Source organism: Aulonocara sp. 'chitande type north' Nkhata Bay, linkage group LG2 (genome assembly GCF_057382095.1).
Source record: "Aulonocara sp. 'chitande type north' Nkhata Bay isolate Kocher_YH1m ecotype deep benthic linkage group LG2, A_spYH_male_GT1.1, whole genome shotgun sequence".
Classification (NCBI taxonomy): domain Eukaryota; kingdom Metazoa; phylum Chordata; class Actinopteri; order Cichliformes; family Cichlidae; genus Aulonocara; species Aulonocara sp. 'chitande type north' Nkhata Bay.
The window spans coordinates 25,483,484-25,505,191 of NC_141345.1; the positions used below are offsets into that span (position 1 = coordinate 25,483,484).

General features: G+C 40.3%; 1 protein-coding gene across 1 annotated transcript; it reads right to left on the reverse strand.

Annotated features, from left to right (window-relative positions):
• Positions 1–85: 85 nt before the first annotated feature.
• LOC147337925 (uncharacterized) lies at positions 86–18,184 on the reverse strand. The gene is made up of 8 exons (XM_086312972.1): positions 18,044–18,184; positions 8,455–8,527; positions 7,231–7,943; positions 6,780–7,142; positions 1,780–2,046; positions 1,370–1,627; positions 821–943; positions 86–463 (listed from the first exon to the last, which is right to left on the reverse strand). Exons 3-8 carry the CDS (start codon positions 7,283–7,285, stop codon positions 339–341), a joined length of 1,191 nt encoding a protein of 396 aa, XP_086169098.1. The 5' UTR covers positions 7,286–7,943; positions 8,455–8,527; positions 18,044–18,184; the 3' UTR covers positions 86–338.
• Positions 18,185–21,708: the final 3,524 nt, after the last annotated feature.

Here is a 21,708-nt window from a genome sequence, read left to right on the forward strand (position 1 = left end):
CTATTACTACTATTGAAATTCATTTTATGTTATATTACAGTCATAACCTTTGTTTACAAAAAACATTTACAGTACTATAGTCAAACCTAGCGGTAACCTAATACAGGATACACATATGTCGTGGTATAATTTGGAAAACAGTGAAAGTTAGAAAGACAAGATTTTATGAGCTTTGATGATTTGTGTGATGGGAAATTACATTGTATGAAAGACCTCATCTTGGGGTATCTTGACATCACCTCCTCCCTCGGTGGACCTTCAGTGGTGCAGTCTATGTAAAAGCACCTATTTAACTGATTGACATCCCTTGATTTTATGAACCTTGGCGTGTGCCAAGGTCACTTTGAAGAATTGACACGGGCATACTCTGCCTCCACCTCTATCTCCACTCTTTGCGCAACTTGCCCCCCGTGCTGTTGCATAAACCTAACATCAGCATACATTATTGCCTGGTCATCTTCCTCTGCAGAGAAGCAAGAAGAATAAAGTAACATCAGTGAGTCATTAAAATAATTGTTTGAGTTTTTATCAAACTTGATTTCTTAAAGTTTACCATCATTTCTTTTGCAAACTGAAAATGGAAATTGTTTCACTGATTCTGACCAAAATGCACCCAAGAATATGACTTTTAATAATGCTCACTTCTGGCTTTTTATGGCAGAGGTATCAACAAACTCTTGGCAAAGAATCAAAATGGTTTATTTCAAAAACAGTAAAAGCAAAAATTGTTCTGTGTAATTATAAAAAGAGCAAAATCCCACTTAACTGCAATAAAAATTGCAGTGAGTAAAGTGAGTAAAAATGATTTTTTTTTTTTTACCTTCATGTTTTGTACCCTTGTTGTTTTGTTTTTTTCTCCAAGCGAAGATGACTGCTACACCCACAACTAAGACAATTATCAGTGGTGAGAGAACACCACCCATCAATGGTAACATTCCTGCTACTGAAATAAAAGAAATAAAAAAACAAACAAGTCAACGTGTGTTTTTATGGCAAAAGAGAGGGGACATCAACAAATCCACTTCATTAAAGTTAGTTTTACTTTATAATTGTTAAGTCAATATTATTGACTGATGGGATTAATCTAATATTTAATTTAGATAAATTAAAGAATACTTAAACAAACACATGAAAAACAAGTATTGAATTCTGCAGACATTACTACTGACTGACAGGAATGTGACCTTGTTTAGATCTTTCAGTAGGCCGACCTCAGCTCTAGGTACCTTGTGTAGCAGAGTGCAGTACAAATATCTGAAGAAGACCAGTTGGTGTCTTTTGTCAATCTCTCAAGACTACTATTAGCTGGATTACTGGGAACTTACGTCAAATTAGTTGATGATTCACTACTTACAGTGTTCTCACTCACCACAGGTAGATATCCTCTCTTCTTTGGAGACATTACTGACGTTGTTCTTGACTGAGCAGACCAGATGTCCTGAGACGTGCTGTTTCAGAGTGATGATGTTACTCTCATTATTTACAGAAAGGAGCTCAGCATCTGACAGTGAGCGTCCATCCAGAGTCCAGCTGTACTGAGGACTGTCCCCTCCCTGAGAGGAGCAGGACACCCTCATCTCTCCCTGGGACAGACACTCAGAGAGCAGCAGGACAGAGGAAACAGGAGCTGAGAGAAACACACACAGATGAGTTTAGATTTTAAATCAGAATCTCTGTCATGTTTTATAGTCTCTAAAAAGAAACAGGGAAAGAACAAAATACATGTATTTGATATTTTGTGATATATTATTTAGTTTGCCAACAGAACAGAAAAAATACCTTGAATAAACAACTGTAAAGTCCACTCGACTGAACTTTCTCCACGTGAATCAAAGGTTTGAAGGGTATAATTAGCACTGTCATTCCTGCTCAGGTTATTGATCCTAAACGTTCCATTACTGAGAAAACAAAGTCTATGTTCTGTGCTATTATAATTTTTTTTCACATTGAACATTTCTGAGATGCTGCCCAGTTGAATCTCCACAGTTCCTCCCAAAGCTCCATAGCACTTAGTTCCATCCTGTCTGCCGACACAAGTTTTCATACCTGTGAATAAAAAGTAAATAGAAGCAAAATTGACAATTTTGATTATTCAGTCCTGACAAGAATGACTGCTTATTTTTTTTATTATATTTTTTTAGTATTTGCAGATGTTTAACTAAAACAGGAATTACGGTTTTCAGGTTACTGTTTGTTGAAGTGCACACAATGCAAACAAGCATTTACGGTATTTACGTTTTTTCAAGATGAACATTTAAAGAATTTGCTGGAAAATCATAAATCTTTCAATATTTCAAATCTTCACAGAGGACTGTGAAAATTATAGTGTGTGTGTGCAGGTGACTATTACTGTGCATAATTATTAGGCAACTTAACAAAAAACAAATATATACCCATTTCAATTATTTATTTTTACCAGTGACACCAATATAACATCTCCACATTCACAAATATACATTTCTGACATTCAAAAACAAATAAAACAAATCAGCAACCAATATAGCCACCTTTCTTTGCAAGGACACTCAAAAGCCTGCCATCCATGGATTCTGTCAGTGTTTTGATCTGTTCACCATCAACATTGCGTGCAGCAGCAACCACAGCCTCCCAGACACTGTTCAGAGAGGTGTACTGTCTTCCCTCCTTGTAAATCTCACATTTGATGATGGACCACAGGTTCTCAATGGGGTTCAGATCAGGTGAACGAGGTGGCCATGTCATTAGTCTTTCTTCTTTTATACCCTTTCTTGCCAGCCACGCTGTGGAGTACTTGGACGCGTGTGATGGAGCATTGTCCTGCATGAAAATCATGTTTTTCTTGAAGGATGCAGACTTCTTCCTGTACCACTGCTTGAAGAAGGTGTCTTCCAGAAACTGGCAGTAGGACTGGGAGTTGAGCTTGACTCCATCCTCAACCCGAAAAGGCCCCACAAGCTCATCTTTGATGATACCAGCCCAAACCAGTACTCCACCTCCACCTTGCTGGCGTCTGAGTCGGACTGGAGCTCTCTGCCCTTTACCAATCCAGCCACGGGCCCATCCATCTGGCCCATCAAGACTCACTCTCATTTCATCAGTCCATAAAACCTTAGAAAAACCAGTCTTGAGATATTTCTTGGCCCAGTCTTGACGTTTCAGCTTGTGTGTCTTGTTCAGTGGTGGTCGTCTTTCAGCCTTTCTTACCTTGGCCATGTCTCTGAGTATTGCACACCTTGTGCTTTTGGGCACTCCAGTGATGTTGCAGCTCTGAAATATGGCCAAACTGGTGGCAAGTGGCATCTTGGCAGCTGCACGCTTGACTTTTCTCAGTTCATGGGCAGTTATTTTGCGCCTTGGTTTTTCCACACACTTCTTGCGACCCTGTTGACTATTTTGAATGAAACGCTTGATTGTTCGATGATCACGCTTCAGAAGCTTTGCAATTTTGAGACTGCTGCATCCCTCTGCAAGATATCTCACTATTTTTGACTTTTCTGAGCCTGTCAAGTCCTTCTTTTGACCCATTTTGCCAAAGGAAAGGACGTTGCTTAATAATTATGCAGGGTGCCCCCTGATATAGAGTGTTGATGTCATTAGACCACACCCCTTCTCATTACAGAGATGCACATCACCTAATATGCTTAATTGGTAGTAGGCTTTCGAGCCTATACAGCTTGGAGTAAGACAACATGCATGAAGAGGATGATGTGGACAAAATACTCATTTGCCTAATAATTCTGCACTCCCTGTATATATATATATATGTGTGTGTGTGTGTGTGTGTGTGTGTGTGTTTGTATTATTTTTTCCAGCCTTAATAAACGGCTAGTTTTCTGTTAAGATTAAGTTTTCTGTCTTTGTGTGTCTGCACTTGGGTCCACCTTGTCACTGCCATTATTTACTTTAACTGTAAATTACTGTTGAAATGATGTAATTTTTGAAAAATTGTTAACTAAATGATAAGTAGAAAGTGTGAAACACATTCTTAGCTGTGCACACCAAGTATCATTTTTGAGGTGCAGAGTGGTGTGTGGATGCATTTCAATCCAAACCAGATTTTTTACTAAAATCAACCAAGTACTTCTAGTATTTAATCCTAACAAACAAACAGTGAAATGAAAAGAAATTTTCCTGTGGTCTTTCTGGTTTCTCCTCCTGTAAGATCTAACAACATATATATGTATAGTTATTCTACACAGAGTTTATTAAAAACACAATTTTTATAAGCTACTTGCAGCTTTACTGTCACAGTTTAAATAATGTTGCAAAAACAATTTGTATTCTCATTGGTACAACTCCTTTGCAAGATTATAAGAAATCAATTTAAAAATAAAACAACTAAAATTTACCTATTTTGGTTAATAAATAGTTAATTGATTATTATATTACATAAATTATGTCCTACATTTTTTTGTTTAACTTTGACTGTAACGAAGATTGTGCTCTTCGAAAACAACGTAATCAGACGGCACCTCTCTGGGGACATCTCAGGCCCTCCAAGGTTTGGAGGCCTATCTCCACCTACCACCACTTCCCCTGCCAGTGGCGGACTCCCTCAGGTATCGGTGCGTTGGTGGTTCTTTGTGTGTGGGGGTGGGCGTCCGGGTACACACCGGCTCACTCCTTGACGGCCGCTTATCGGGGCCTGGAGCCTGGGGCTCGCTCGGGCCACTTCGGAGGTGGGGTGCCCCCGGCCTCTCGGCCTGGGGCTCGGTCACTCAGGCACAGCTGGCTGCCGGCGGAGCTCACGGGCGCGTCACTGCAACTCCCCCTGGCTTCTGCTCCGCGGCTGCTGAGTGAGCCCTCATCTGGGACTCCCCTCATCTGGGGCGCGGCTGCCCCTCTGTTGGTCTTCCTTGGTCTCTTGTGTTCTGGGGGCCTCTGGATGTCTGGAGTTTTGATCTCCTCCATACCTTCTTCATACCCTGGAGGACGGGGCTGTGGCTCCCCACACTCCCTAGCAGATCGTTACATGGAGAAACCTTTGGAATGCAAGCATGCTGATCCACACAGGTGTACACACGGGTATTCACAGACGCGGACTACACCTTTCTTGGCTGCTGCCTCAAAGCACATTGTGCGCTGTCTATCTTGCGTGCTGCACAATATCGTTTATTATTTAGTATCTACTGATATCTACTACTAGCTAGTTTATTGTGATGGTGCCGTTTTTTTAAATTATGTTGCTCTTTGTTGTTTGCTTTCTCTTCTGTTTTTTTTCTCCATACAGATGACCCAGGTGTTTGTTTTTTTTTTGTTTTTTTTTTCTTTCTTCCCCCCCTTCTCACCGTCTCTTCTCCCCTTTGGTTTTCTTTCTCTCCCTCTCTTTCTTTCATTCTTTCTCCCTGTCCTGTCCCGTTTGTAGCAACTGAAAATAAAATAAATTCATAATTATAATAAAGGTCAATCAAATGGACCAATATGGCAAGGCCATGATGAACCACTTGGTAAAATAAATCCGCTTGGCATCTTTCTTGGCCTTAAGACAACAATTCTGATGGCTAAAGATCCAAACGGGACACAAAAAAAAAAGAAAGAAAAAAAAAAAAAGAAAACAACGTAACACAGAAGAGCCTAATGTGAAATGAGCCAATTTATTATGAGCCTGAGGCATCACGTTACAAATAGATAAAATCAGTCTATATCAGTCAGTTGAGATATACACTCTCCGTGTTTTTCAATGATAATCACACAGTTAACATTGCGATTGAATTTTAATACTTAATAACTAACCCCAATTTAGATGTTAAAAACTCTTTTTCTTATTGTTAGAGATTTTCTACATTATACATTATAACCAAATCTCTATAATACAATATAATCAAGTAAGCCTTATATTCTAACCAAGTAAATCTTATATTTTAACCAAGTATGCCTTATATTTTGTGTGTTCATATATTTTCACATAACCAAGCCTATTGTTGAAGAATCACCTAACCAAGTCTATTGTTAAAGGAAAACTGATGCATTCCTTACCTAAGTGTCTGAAATGTTTGACAGCATGATATAATGATGCATTCTTTTCCTTTAGTGTCTGTGATGTCAGATAAAGCATGATATACTTCTGTATTCTTATCCCAGTGTGTGAAAGATCAGATAAGCTGATTTAATGTTTAACCTCTTCCCTGACAGTTAAAAGAGGAAGTACTATGTAACCCATTTTTTCCTTATAAATAAAGCAAGCGAGCCTGTGCTCGGTGTGTGTGTCTTCTCAGAGAGACATTCACCCGTGCGCACGTTTTCTAATTACACTCTGAGTCGGTCTGCAGTTGTCTCATTTCTCTTACTTGTGTTGGAACAAATGTCTACCCTTGACACTTATCATCAAATCTTTTTCATTCTTTCTGTAATCCACATTGTTAAGAAAAGTGCTATGCAAATGCAGTTTATTGTTCCTATTCTTACTATTTGCTAAACCTCTCCATACCACACCACAGCAGATACTGTTAAAGACTCATGAAAACACACACTTCTGTTAAACCACTGTATATTTCCTATGAAAGAACCATATTTACCACACAGGTTAATGCCCTCATTTAGTGCAGCTAATAATAATACTCACTGACCAAGTGGAAAGTTTCAGTGTAGCTTCAAAGTATAAAATTTAAGACTTAATCACTGATAAGAATAATAACCTATTGTAGTGAGATTAACCTGTCATGATCTGCAGGCACAGATCGCGTTTAGCAGAGAGGACACAAATGCAGAGGCTTAGTGATAGTAACAATAACAAACAAGAAACCATGAACAATTAACTTTAACTTTACAATATAAAATCACGAGTAAGTTTCAAAACATACCTTTAATTTTGCTATCGTCTTTAACATCCAGGGTGAAAAGAATGTTTTTCTCTTGGACTCCATTTGAATTAAAGACCTCAATGCTGTATTGACCTGAATCATTCCTCCTCACGTTTGTGATCTTGAGTGTCCCGTTCTTGATTATAAACTGTAGTCTGTTGTTAAATTCCTTGTCTGTTGTTATTTTTTCTTTCTTTATATTGAACACAGTTATGTTCACCATGGGAAGCACCTTCAAACACTTCAGTTCACGGCCACTAGCATCAGTCATCACTTGGATATACACAGTTCCTTTAAGAAGAGGAGAGCATGGGCATGTGTTCGTCCTGAGGTCACATGTAGTCTCATCAACTGAAACGTGAGCTGGGAAAGATGCAGTCACATGAACATGAGCTGAAATTATTCACACTACAAATACTAATGCTTGGCTTCTTTATGAAGATGATCTTACCATGAATTCCCCCTGCCACAAGCACAATGATAAGAAACTGCTCCATACTCTTCATTAAGCCACGTTGTGATTTTAATCTTTAAAAATGACTGAAGAAAATGATGAACAAAGCTGGGTATAAATCAGTATAAAGTATATACTGTTGTTTACTGTTTTAGATTTTTCAGCATACCCATATGGAAAAGAAATAGTAAAAACTTATAAAACACTTACATAAGATGTAGCCTACTTCATATAGTGAATCATATAAGGCTTATATGATTTACTCATGAAAGTGGCCACTTTCTCATTACTTTCATATATTGTTTTAGGAAGTATCCAAAACATACAAGTTTCATTTATATGATTTTTCAAGGGATCTTATATCTGTTTTCACTCTTGTATGCATTTCATATAAGTTTTACACAAGACAGATACAAACTTTATAAGATTTATATATATCTTTTCCATATGGGTACATTTACATACACATCTTACTTTTCTATCCCTGTTCTAGTTACATCAGCAAAACTGAGTCTCTAGACAACTCTGTAGGATGACACTTTCAAAGCATGTCAATCAAATATTTTTCACATGTCCTTTTTAAGGAAGAACAGACAATGTAATGTGATAAGTTAATTCACAAATAGTCCAGAACTTCCTGTTTGGTAGAGTTGTATTCCTTAGCACTCTTTACAGGTTTACATGTTTGTAGGTTTGGATGAGTTTTCTTTCTGAAAGTAAAGGAAATAAAAAAGTGTAGAACAAATAAAATGTAAATAACCAAGGAAAAACCAGCTTGTTAAAATTACGCAAATCATTGCCACAACATGGAACTGTGAAGTAATGTTGTCTAGATAATATTAAAACATTGAATCCTCGTATCTATCAAAGCAGGCTGAATTCAATAAAAACATTTAGCTGCATGACTCACAAATAATCAAACTTGCCTACAGTATTGTTGTAAAGAAGACAAATTTAGCTCATCTAAATTTATGCAGCTGTAATATGCCATATGAATCTTGTATTGCAAATGTAATTAAACTGCCCTCTTCACAAGTTAAAGCAAGCATTACAATTTTGTGATTAGTTTTAATTTTTACTTAAAAGTAAGAAGACGTCTTTTGACTTTATTAAATCAAAAACATTTAATCTCTTACTTGCTTCAGTAAACACTTGGAGTGATGGTAAACATTAACAGAATAATTGTCATAAAGGAAATAAGGACATACATGATTCACTTACAATTTAATGGATGCACACAGCAGCAGGCAGTGACCCACTTATGAGCACTCAACTGGAACTGGGAACAACTCATCTGCGAGAAAAGACACACATACATGAGTACTTCCTGCATTACAGAGCAGAGATAGAAGCTAGCACTTTGAGGGAGGTGCAGTGAAACTGTTCAAGTAGTACTGGGCTTTTAAACACACCTACTTTGAACTAAGATAAGATAAGATAAGATAAGATAAGATAAGATAAGATAAGATAAGATAAGATAAGATAAGACTTTATTGATCCCACAACGGGGAAATTTTTGCGTCACCTCAGCTCAGGTACAGATATCAGAAGGAAATACAAAAATATAAATAAGTACAATCAGTGAAAAAAAGTAAGATAATACACTATATACAATGGTAGCATACACAGTATGTGATTATGGATATGGTTGGAAATATGGAAGACATAAACTATATAGCTTGATATAGCTATTGTACCACTACTATTCCTATTTATAGACATGTACACACACACATGTACACACTAAATATACATATGTATACATATACATACATATATACGTGCACATGTCCATACACATGGAAGGTCCATTATGCATGAAGTGGTGACCGTGGATGTTCACAGTGTCCTGTGACTTATGACATCGTGATTGAGCAGTTATAGAGTCTAACTGCTGTTGGGATGAATGATCTGCGAAAGTGCTCCTTCCTGCAGCGAGGGTGTTTCAGTCTCTGACTAAAGGAGCTGCTCAGCCCACTCACATACTCATGCAGTGGGTGATGTGGGTTGTTCATGATGGATGTCAGCTTTACTAACATCCTCCCCTCACCAACCACCTCCACAGACTCCAGGGGACATCCCAGCACGGAGCTAGACCTCCGCACCAGTTTGTCAATCCTGCTCCTGTCCCTGTCCGTGCATCCACTCCCCCAGCAGGACACTGCATAGAAAAGATGCTACCACAGTGTCATAGAATGTCCTTAACAGACAGAGTCCTGCAGACTCTGAAGGACCTCAGTCTCCTCAGCAGGTGGAGTCGACTCTGGCCCTTCTTATACAGGACGTCTGTATTTGTAGTCCAATCCAGTTTATTGTTGAGGTGAACACCCAGGTACTTATAAGAGTCCACTATCTCAATGTCTTTCCCTTGGATGTTCACCGGTGTTGTAGGGGGTGACTTCCTCCTGAAGTCTATGATCATCTCCTTTGTCTTGCCGGCGTTGATTTGGAGTACGTTGGTCTCACACCAGCCAACAAAGTCACTGATGACCCCCTGTATTCCTGATCATTCCCGTCTGATACGCATCCAATGATGGCTGTATCATCTGAGAACTTCTGTATATGGCAATCGTCCGAATTATAACAGAAGTCTGAAGTGTAAAGGCTGAACAGGAAAGGGGAGAGAACCGTGCCCTGTGGTGCCCCCGTGCTGCCCCCGTGATGCAGATTACCACCTCGGACACACAGTCATGGAGCCTCACATACTGTGGTCTGTTGGTAAGGTAGTCGATGGTCCATGCAGTCAGCTGTTTGCCTACTCCGGCTCCCTCCAGCTTCCCTCTCAGTAGTGCAGGTTGGATGGTGTTGAAAGCACTGGAGAAGTCAAAAACATGATCCTCACAGTGCTCCCCGCCTGCTCTAAGTGAGAGAGGGATCGGTGTACCAGGTAGATGTCAGCGTCATCCACCCCAATTCCAGACCGGTAGGCAAACTGCAGGGGGTCCAACACTGAGCCCACCAGTGGCCGAAGGTGGTGCAGGTTGAGCCTTTCCATGGTCTTCATCAGATGAGAAGTCAAGGCAACAGGCCTGAAGTGGTTGGGCTCCCTGGGGTGTGCGATTTTTGGCACCAGAACCACACAGAAAGTCTTCCACAGTTCAGGAACCCTCTCCAGGCTCAGGGCTGCAACTGGAGGGGGGTTAATGGAACCTGGGGGGTGGGAGAGGTGATAAGTGGGCCATTGTCAAATCTGTTAAAAAACAGATTCAAGTCGTTAGCCCACCCCCAGCCAGCAGACACTGTGGCTCCTCCATTGTCCTGGAAGTGTCCAGAGATTTTTTTCATGTTCCTCCAGACTTCTCTGACGTTTTTCTGTTGGAGTTGGTTTTCCATCTTCCTCCTTAAGCACTCCTCGCCTTCTCGGATCTTGTATTTAAGATCCTTTTGGACTTTCTTAAGTTCCTCCTTGTCTCCCGACCAGAAAGAAAACTAACAGGCCTGTTTTATTTTTTATTTTTTTACATAATTAGTTCAAAATCTATTGAGCTTAGAAATGATATATACATTTTGTAGGACCTTCACTATTTTTGTGAAGCTAACTAAAATTTATTTTCTTACAAGATCACCCTGAATAGCAGTGACAAACATCTAAATGCTCTTTTCTTTTGGCAAGACCCTTTTAATTCTAAAGTCTCTACTACATAAATGAAATTTTGCCAAGAGGACAATAAAAAAAGTCTTAATATTAGGAGGATCAGAAAGCTGAAAATTGTGAAAAAAATCGTATATATTTACACAAACCAAGATCTAGTTCTACAGTTCGAAAATGTGTAAACACAATAGTTAAGAGTAAATTTACATAAAATAAATTTCGTTTACAATAAATCTCCCGTTGAGACAGAATTGTTCATCATTTACATTAACCTTGTCAGTTTTGTCAAGTACACAGAGTGTGATCATGTAAATTAACCCTTTTCTGTATGATAATAAACACCCATCCTTACAGGCTATCTGGTGCGAGTGTAGTACACCAGTCCCCCAGAAATGTACAACAAAGTCACACTATTGCAAGAGCAAGAAATGTGTCATAGACAGAAATAAGTAATGACTAATGAATTCCGCTAAATACAGAACTTATCTATGCACAACAGTAACACCTCTGTAAAGCCCCAGCAGGAAATCTCATCTCTCTTCATACTGAAGGTAACCCTTGTTCCCTAAAACAATCTGTCATCAAAATGTCAAAAAAGCTTACCAACATAAACTGATAAAATTCAAGGACAATTTACTGAACAACTAAATTAATGTGCTTGTTTTAATGCTATCAAAAGTTTCACATTATTGCATGATGCAGGACCTGCTGGCCTGCTGCTGGAAATGAAGGAAGGCAAACACACACGCACGCATGCACACAACAAACACACACACGCACAGAGAGAGAGAGAGAGAGAGAGAGAGAGAGAGAGAGAGAGAGAGAGAGCGAGCGATAGAGAAAGAGATCTATCCTCTCAAAGTCTTGAGGGCTTTGGATCAATCACGTATCCAAAGCCTGGATATTTTGGTTTCAAATGTGTTCATATTTCATATGTTCTGTTATGTTTTCTTTTTTTGTTGAAGTTTTCAGTGTTGCTGAAGTTTGCATAATAAATTTTCCCATTGATTATCAGATGTTGATTTGTAAATTATTTCACACACAAATTCATACAAATCATATAAAGGAGCTTTCCTCTCCTCAGGAACTCTCTGCAGGAGGGGGAGATACAGGAGAGGTGGAGGAAGATCTCAGCCTGGGCGTCTATTGTCTCATGTAATCTGGAAGATGAGTGGATGGTGGGGTGGGTGCAGTTTTCTCTGTGGTGGGCTTGGGTGGACTGTCCCGGGCTCTGTGGGGCCGGGGGGCACTGCTGCACTGGGCCCCGGTCTGGATGGGCCTGGGCCCCCTTTCCCTGGCGGGTCGCGGAGTATGGGAGTGCCTACTGGGGTCACCTGCCCCTCCCTTCCTTCCCTCCCCATCTCCAGCTGCCTCCCTCTTCCCGCTCCACCACAACCACCCACACATGCAGGGCCTTGGAGTAGGGGTATGTCACCAGGGTGCAGAGGAGGCTACCCCCGTCCCCCCGTCCCCTTCTGGCTGCCTCTGCCTCAATTTTATCCCACAACTTAGACATTCACATTACTCACACTCTCATTACACATACATATAGGATCTTGGGGGTGGGCACGATACACGGAGTCCAAATTACCATCAGGGTGTACACCTCACCCCTGGCGTTGTCGTTGCCCACCTCTCAATTTTAAATACACGTAGACATTGAGGGCTAGCAGGAGGGACCATGCGCTTACCTGCTGCTCTCTGGCAGGTAGCTCCATGCCCTCCTGGGTTTTAATTGCACCTTAGAGCACACATGCATCAACACTACAATGAGCGGGTGGAGGGAGGTTTGGAGTCTTCTCTCACCCCCATTCTCTGCGGCCTGCTGGAGCGGGGGGGCTAGGAGGAGTTGGCCGTCCGACTGCGGTCTGGAGTGTGGGGCCTCCCTGCTGCTGCGGAGTCGGGGCGGTCTGCCTCTCCCCACCGCAGGGAAAAGGGTAACACCACCTGGGTCTGGGTACAGTTCCCCCCTCCAGGGGCAAGGGTACCTAGACCCGGTTCGTAGAGTACGCTTGGGGAGTGTGATCGTGTGTACAGCGTCTCTTTATGTCTGTCTCCACGTTGGTTGAGTGTGGAGTGAGTGCATATGAGAGCATGAGGGTGGGAATGGATGTTTGTGTCTGTGTGTGCCTGTATGTCTGTGTCTATATGTCAGGTTGGGTATCAGACACCACCTCTCTGGGGACATCTCAGGCCCTCCAAGGTTTGGAGGCCTATCTCCACCCACCACCACTTCCTCTGCCAGTGGCGGACTCCCTCAGGTATCAGTGCGTTGGTGGTTCTTTGTGTCTGGGGATGGCCGTCCGGGTACACACCGACTCACTCCTTGGCGGCCGCTTATCGGGGCCTGGAGCCTGGGGCTCGCTCGGGCCACTTCGGAGGTGGGGTGCCCCCGGCCTCTCGGCCTGGGGCTCGGTCACTCAGGCACAGCTGGCTGCCGGCGGAGCTCACGGGCGCGTCACTGCAACTCCCCCTGGCTTCTGCTCCGCGGCTGCTGAGTGAGCCCTCATCTGGGACTCTCCTCAGCTCTTACTGGGACAGTGGCGCGGCTGCCCCTCTGTTGGTCTTCCTTGGTCTCTTGTGTTCTGGGGGCCTCTGGATGTCTGGAGTTTTGATCTCTCCATACCTGCTTCATACCCTGGAGGACGGGGCTGTGGCCCCCCCACACTCCCTAGCAGATCGTTACATGGAGAAACCTTTGGAATACAAGCATGCTGATCAACACAGGTATGCACACAGGTGTACACACGGGTATTCACAGACGCGGACTACAGCTTTCTTGGCTGCTGCCTCAAAGCACATTGTGCGCTGTCTATCTTGCGTGCTGCACAATATCGTTTATTATTTAGTATCTACTGATATCTACTGCTAGCTAGTTTATTGTGATGGTGCTGTTTTTTTTTTATTATGTTGCTCTTTCTTGTTTGCTAAAAGGAATATGCAAGTAGGTGACATAGTGATGGACAAGGAAGAAATACTGCCACGATCCCAATGGAGACTTGGTAGGGTTGTGGACACCATAACAGACGAAGATGGACTTGTGAGAAAGGTCAAAGTAACCTTTGCAGACAGAAACCTTAGTAAAAAGGGTGAACATTTGCAAAGGATGTCTACAGTGGAACGCCCAGTTCATAAGTTGATTCTACTGTTAGAAAGTTGTGAAAAGTAAGATGCATTAAGCAGTTAAAATGCAATGAGAATTAGTTGTTGCATATACAAAGGTATTATCATTGTTAAGTTACCTGTTTAGAAATTATTTGTGTTTTATTTTGTTTGTAACAGCAAATAATTTGGTGGGAGTGTAACGGCGGATATGTAAAGCTAGCGCATATTCACGTAATATAACATTTGTGCTTTTATTCTGGTAACTTCCTGTGTGACCGGAAGTGAATGATGTAACGGTAAAAAACTTGATGTACAAAAAAGACGGAAGAAAACGGAAAACTAATGCTAACGGAGAAAAGGGAGAGAAGAATATGGTTAAATTGTACAAAAACGAATGGTTCTAGCTACAGTCGACAGGGGAACAAGGTTTGTAATGTATATGATTTAATTTGAGCAATCTGAAATGCATAATAAGTATTATATAGTTTAATAGAAAACGGTTAGACCAGCGTAACGAGCGGTTAAGATGCTGTTACATGAATAATATGGTAATTGTTTTATTTGTTTGTCTAGCTCTTACGTTGGTTCGTTGTCTGATACACGGCAAGGAATAATAAAGGTCATTCAACAACCATCAGTTCTGGCCTTCTCAGTTCGACTGGATGCTACAGATGATATTTGAATTGAGACTGAGATTGTAATACTGTCACGGTCTGCAGAGGCAGGCCGTGCGGTGGTGTGTGTAATGGACCCAGGAGCGTACACAAGTGAGTAGACGGGAGTGAGTTTAACAGAAAGCGAGCCTTTAATATGACTGAAGACCAGGAATACAAACACAGCAGGGATAGCGTGGCTAAACTATAACTAAACTGGGAAAACTAATACTGTGACAAACTAAGAGAACTCTGAGACGAAGATGATCACAAAAGACTGATCGTGAAAACATGGGGGTGAGAACACAGACGACGCGACACAGACTACATGAAACACAGAGACTAAATACACAAGAGGGATGATCAGGGGAAGTGGCCACACATGGGAACACAGCTGACACAGATAAACATAACAAGACATGGCAGGAGTAAACAACACTGACGGGAGACTGTCAAAGTAAAACAGGAAGTACACAGAGGTGCAAACAGGAGGAGAGAGAGAGCACAGGCATAGTGGGCTGGGGAAACATGGAATGAAACACAAGGAGGGGAGATGAGGGCTCACAGATACATAGAGGGGCACACAGGGGATAAAAGTCACAAGGGGAAGTCAAATAAGGAACAACATAACAGGACAACTCAGGAAACATGACCTAAATAAGGAACGAAATACAAAAATACAAGAAACTAAGAGTACTGGGCCCACATGGCCCAGGACCATGACAAATACAGTGTCAAAGATCTTCTTACGTAAAGGGTTCTGTGGTAAACTGGCTCTGAGCTAATTGAAAATACAATTAAGTTGACAAGATGCAGATCACGTAACTTCCCTAAATGACAGAATATAATCAATATTGTTATTGTGATCTCTATAATAAAAAATCAAATCTGACAGTCTGAGATTCAAATATATAATACTGGCAGGTTTTATTGTGTAATGTTTCTTGAGATGACATACATTATGAAGTAATGTTACATAAATTTGAACTAAACTGTTCTATGATTCATACATGAACATGCTTTTCAGCATACTTTATTGACACTTTTACTCTCTCACGGTTGCTGTCACAAACACATGGCTGCAGCTCTACAGCTGTCAGCCACACACATCACCACCAACAGCAACGACAACAGTTAGAACACAGACTTTAAGCTGGTGAAGGGTGATTGCGGATGCTGTTCAGGTGCTCCCTCCCCTGCAGTGACACCGCTTACCACGGCCCACCACAACCGTACTTAAATAAGTTAGGAAATTATTTTTGTTTCGACTGTAAAATGCATTGTGCAGATATCAAAGAAAAAATACAACCACAAAACTTTAATATAAAGTGTTCTCTTCTTCTGTGACTGAAAAGTCAGCTGTGGGCGTTCGGATCTTTTATCAATGACCAAAAGTTTTTCTGCACTGAATTTTTTACAAAATGTAATGATTTAAATTATTTTAAATTTAATTATTTTAAAATTTGTGGAAAACAGTCACAGTAGTAGTGTAGCAGTAAATGTAGAGGTTCCCTAACAACAGAACCATTTTGTACAATACAGTAAAAATAAGATAAATTAATAAATCAATAAGTATGATCCTTGATGGGAAATCGCATTAACTGAAAGACCTCTAGGCATCTTGGCATCATCTCCTTCCTCTATGGTTCTTGAGTGATACAGTCTATGTAAAAGTAGTGACCGCTTAAATTACCGTGCGTTTTTTTATGATGTTAGCATACACAAAACTATCTCCCGTTGTTTCAGTCTGGCAAGTTCATTTTAAAGACTTGATTAACTCCAGCTCTGCTATTTTCTCCCTTTGCTTCACCTGCCACAACACCAACATCAGCATAGACTTCTTGGCCATCTCCATTCTCTGCAGAGCAGCAAATAGAGTCAGTGAATGATTAAAGAATTTTTCATGTTCTATGAAACTGTTTGCTAATAGTCAAAAAATGTCACTGTATGGAAAAAGTTCGTTTTACCACAAAGATGCAAAATGATTCGCATTTTACATAGATAAATAAATAAATAAAACATGACTTTTAACATTCTTTTGGGAGCTTTAAGCTTTACAAAGCTGGGCAAAATTGCTTTCCAACACTTTGTGTTAAAGGTAGTTGGTTAACAATACTTGCATATTTAACTGACACATAACAGATATCAATAAACTCTTAGCAAGAATAATAAAAAAAAACTATTTAAAAGTGCTCAATTATTCTGTTTATCTTCTTAAAAAATGCAAAAAAGAGCGACTTGAGTAATGGGAGAAAGAAAAAAAAGATGTTTGTTACCGTTTTGTTTTAAGCGTTTGTCGTTTTTCTTTTTCTTTGAGCAGATGATAACTGCACCCACAGCTATGAAAATTACCAGAGCTGAGAGTCCACCACCAATCAATGACAAATTGCATGTTTCAAAGATAAAAGACAACAAAAGATTGTCATGATTCGAGTTTTGAGGAGAAGACAAACGACTGCATGGTCTCAGTAGATGTCAGAATAGTGATCTTTATTACACACTTCTAAGACAGAAGCATGGGAAGACAAGCGTACAGCCACAGATCTCCGCCGGGCGGCGGCTCTCCATATCTTTTATATTATTCATGATGACGTCACACAGACCTTACTGGAAATGATAACTTCCCCTCAGTCAGAAAGTTCTCCTTCTATGTCCTTCTATGGCTAAGAACAACAACATGTTCCAGATGTTTCTACTCCTCTGTATCTGGGAACATAACCAATAGTGTGTAGAATGTGTAGTTGTGAGAGTGTCAGTTTCCGGCCAACAAACGGTCAGTGTCCTTATCTGACTCTGTTTTGGGCCATCTGGATCCACAGCTAAGCTGGTGGTGAATTACCTTGTAGCCGATTTACTAAGAATGATATGATGAATGATACAATGATATATTGCTGATAAACTGATGCAGACTAATGAAGTAATAATGAACTAATAACAGTGCATGTAAATGATATCAGTGAGATTAAAATAACATCCATTATCCTAACAACTCCTTTGAAACAATGTAAGACATTCAACATAATACAGGTCAATCCAACAGATCTAATGATTTTCACACTCTTCTAAGTCAGAGGTCTAATGCAAACTAAAACTACATACCATATTATAATGCAACTACTTTGATCTCATATATAAGGTAACATATGATAACAAAATAATCTCACAAGATGAAAAAACTGATTTCATTGGATCTACTTAGTTTTCACTTACTAATCCATCATGATTCATCACTGATGGCAGTTTCTTTTTCCTTACCCACAGAACTCTTTGCTGGTTCAGTACACACAGTGTTATTAGTTTTATGCACACACTCTGATATCTGTGTCCTGATGACTGAAGTGCAGTTAATGAAAATAAAGCCTATGAGCAAAGAAACCCACGTAATTTGCTAAAGATATACAAAGTGAGCATATCAATTGCTGAGTGATTATCAGATATTATTTACAAAGACCTCACTCACCAGAGGTAGATATCCTCTCTTCTTTGAAGACATCACTGACGTTATTACTGACTGAGCAGACCAGATGTCCTGAGACGTGCTGTTTCAGAGTGATGATGTTAGTCTCATTATTTCCAGAAAGGAGCTCAGCATCTGTCAGTGTGCGTCCATTTAGAGTCCAGCTGTACTGAGGACTGTCCCCTCCCTCAGAGGAGCAGGACGCCCTCATCTCTCCCTGGGACAGACACTCAGAGACCAGCAGGACAGAGGACACAGGAGCTGAGAGAAACACACAGATCAATTCTGATACCGTGACAGGATTTTGGTCTCCAATGAATAACTGGGAAAGCAAAAAAATATATCTGAAAATTGTCCACGGGAACTTGTGGATTTTAGTTTGTAGTCCCTGCCAGAAGGACTGTGGTTACATTTTCTGATGATTGTCAGTTTAAGTCCATTAATGTAAAGCTTTTATTTGTGAACAGATACGTATTATACAGGTCTGTGACTGAAACATAGTTTGGGGTAAGTTAGCAGCTGTAGTTTCCTTGTGCAGATATTCATCAAGATGAAAATTTACAAAACATAGCTAGAAAATTGCAATTTTCCAAACGACAAAACAAATGTCTGAATTGTATTTAGCTGCTGTAGCGTTTAGACTCTGCAGCTGTGCATGTTGCTTTACCACACCATCATCAAATGTTTTAAGTAGCCTGTACTTTTCTACAAGAAAAAAAGTAAAAATGTCTGGTATGAAATAGAACAGTTGTTTAATGAGGTAATTTGTCATAGTTGTATTTACTTATATGTGTTTACTGCATATTCAATGATCTCAGAATGGCACATTAATGTTTAAAGAAAAGCAGGCCAAGCAAGCTGGAAAAATTTGTCTTTTGTTGTTGTTGTTCTTTTTGTTCCAAACTTATTTTATGGACTGTACTAGATTCCGTGGCTGCAAAACATCTCATTGTTATAAGATTAGGTATTAAGCAAGTTTTGTAGCTCACCATGAGAAACTCCGAACAACATCAACAACAGTCCAGCTACAGCTTCCATGTCTGCTCAGTGTTCAGCCTTTGTTGATACAGTCTGCAGCTTTCAAAGTTTTTTACTCAAAAACAGGCGTGTGTGTGCTGGTCTGAACAGGCTCCAGTGTGCCCTGTTAGCGATTAGCCTCAGAGAAGAATTCTTAAAAATTTTGGTGTCAGGTTTCATTGATGTTGTACTTAACAACTTCTTTTCTTTTGTTTGTTTGTTTCTTTTTTTGGCCCCACAAACACAAATAAATATAGACAATTAGGGGGAAAAGATTTCGGAATTATTTATAAAGGTTTCATTTTCGCTTCATATCATTGGTTGCACTGGATTACTTTTTGATAATCAACACATTTTTAAATAGTCTGACTTTATGTCTTCACTGAGGCGACACGGTTACGCAACTTATTTATAACTGACTGCATTCATGTTATATTTTCGCTTTCTGTTCATGATGTTGAAAATACTTGTTTAAAACCAAAAGTATTTTATGTTCAATATCAGAAGTACTGTACTGTATATTAGTGTGAAATGTGGGGCACATCTTAGGGGCTCATGTAAGGCAGCCCACACTTAGGCCATGTCCACACTAATACGTTGTCATTTGAAAACACATCTTTTCTTTCTCCATTTTGGCGTTTCAGACAAAAGCACCATTTTCAAATTTATCGGGGCTAGTGTGGACATAGCCTTAGAGCAGGGGTCACTAACAGGCGGACCGGTGTCCGAGTCCGGACCCAGACGCCATCCTATGTGGACCCGGACCTATAGTTAACAAAATATTAAATTATATTTAATTTTGACGGGGCGATTCAATTTTAAGCGGTAACATTACATTGTATTAGACCAGGGAACATACAAACCAAGCGAGTGCGAGTTAAGCCACCCACGTGACACTACTTAGCCAATCAAATCTGTGCATTCAAGGCGATCGCAACGCTGAATGCAGACACAGACAGACAGAGGAAAGAGACGGTGAGAGGCGAATGACAAGCGAGGCGATAAACGATACAGGGAGACAAGACGTGAGGTGGAGTCACAAGAGGTAAAACAACTATGGCGCTTTCAAAAAAGAGAAAATAGAACTTTCAAGACTGAATGGACCAACGCATATATGTTCATTCCTCCAGCCGCAAGCAGCAAACCAGTGTGTCTCATATGTTCAGAAACCGTGGCACTGATTAAAAGTGGCAATGTCAAACGCCACTATGAGGCAAAGCACAAAGCCTTTGAACAATCATACCCACCCAAGTCTGAACTCAGGTCCCAGAAAATTAGCAGTCTCAGAGCCCAATATGATCAATCCACAAGGATCTTAACCAGTTCTTTCACCGCCCAACAACGTGCTCCTGACACGGAGGACGTGTCCCGGACCTCTGCTTGAGAAGATTTTCTCCAACTGGACCTCCTCAAATTTTAGTTTAATACCCCTGCCTTAGAGTGTGGAAATACTACTATATGTACAATTGGCCCCACTGTGGAACCCTCTCTGCTTAGTATGGGCAGCCCACACTACGTGCTGCCCAACTGGGGCCCATATTTCTTCATAATTCAGGAAAAAAATGGAGGACCCGGCCCATGACTGCGAAGGCCGGGTCCTCTGGTGGACGCAGCTTCAGAATTTGGACACCCCCGGCCTGTTTCCGGCCGGACAATAATAACAGTGACATTTAACTTGTTTTATTTGATAAATAAACACTGTAAGATTCAAGTTTTTTGTGTATATGTATACCACTCCCACCCCCCAACCCCCAACAGCCCTTTTGAATGTCTCCCTAATTCTGAGTTCTCAAAGTTGGTAAGTATGTGCTAGGCTTGGCCCACATCAGTCTAAAATTGTATGTAACCATGAATAACCTGTCCACCAGGAGAGACTGGACAGTATAGATGTAAAACAAATATGCCAGAAGTTTATCTCAGCTAACGAAAGGAGAAGGCATGTGTTTGGCTGCTTCACATAGTGGACATTGAGTTGTTGTGTGGGGCACCAGTAGTCCATGTCTGTTGCTGTAACAGTAGTTCATGTTTAGAATAAAAAATCCCAGCTCACAGATTTGATAGGGGCAGTAGTTTACCTAAAATGTTGCATAATTTTTCTGAGAGATCTTTTACTTTGTGGTAATCTTATATGAGTAGTTTTGTATAAGAGATGTTGGTGTACTATAATATGAAGTAATGTTGTTAAGTCCTTAAAGTCATATTCTTTTATTGTCATGATTGTATTTGAAACTATTTTTATTTTTGAATACCTGATTTATATGGAATATGGCCGAGGTAAACTAAAGTCTAAAATACTTAGTCATTTGTTTAATAGTAATTTAACATTATATAATTCACATATAAAACTATGAATTGTGATTTTAAATGGTTTAAAAGCATGTAGAATAGCATATGTAGGCAAGTATATTTCTCCTCTTTGTATTAAGAAGCAAAGACAAAAAAAAAAAAAAAGAAACATGGCAGGGTTCGGTGGCTGAATCATCTGTCCCCACCAATGCCAAAACCAAATCTTCGACCTTGCGCTGATATATAACATGTAAATATATATTAATGATATGCCACATGTAAAAAGCTGAAAAAACTGCATGAATGAGGAAAGGAGAATGATAAAGAGCGCAGTGGACACTGATTAGCCCAAAGAAGGCGAGTAA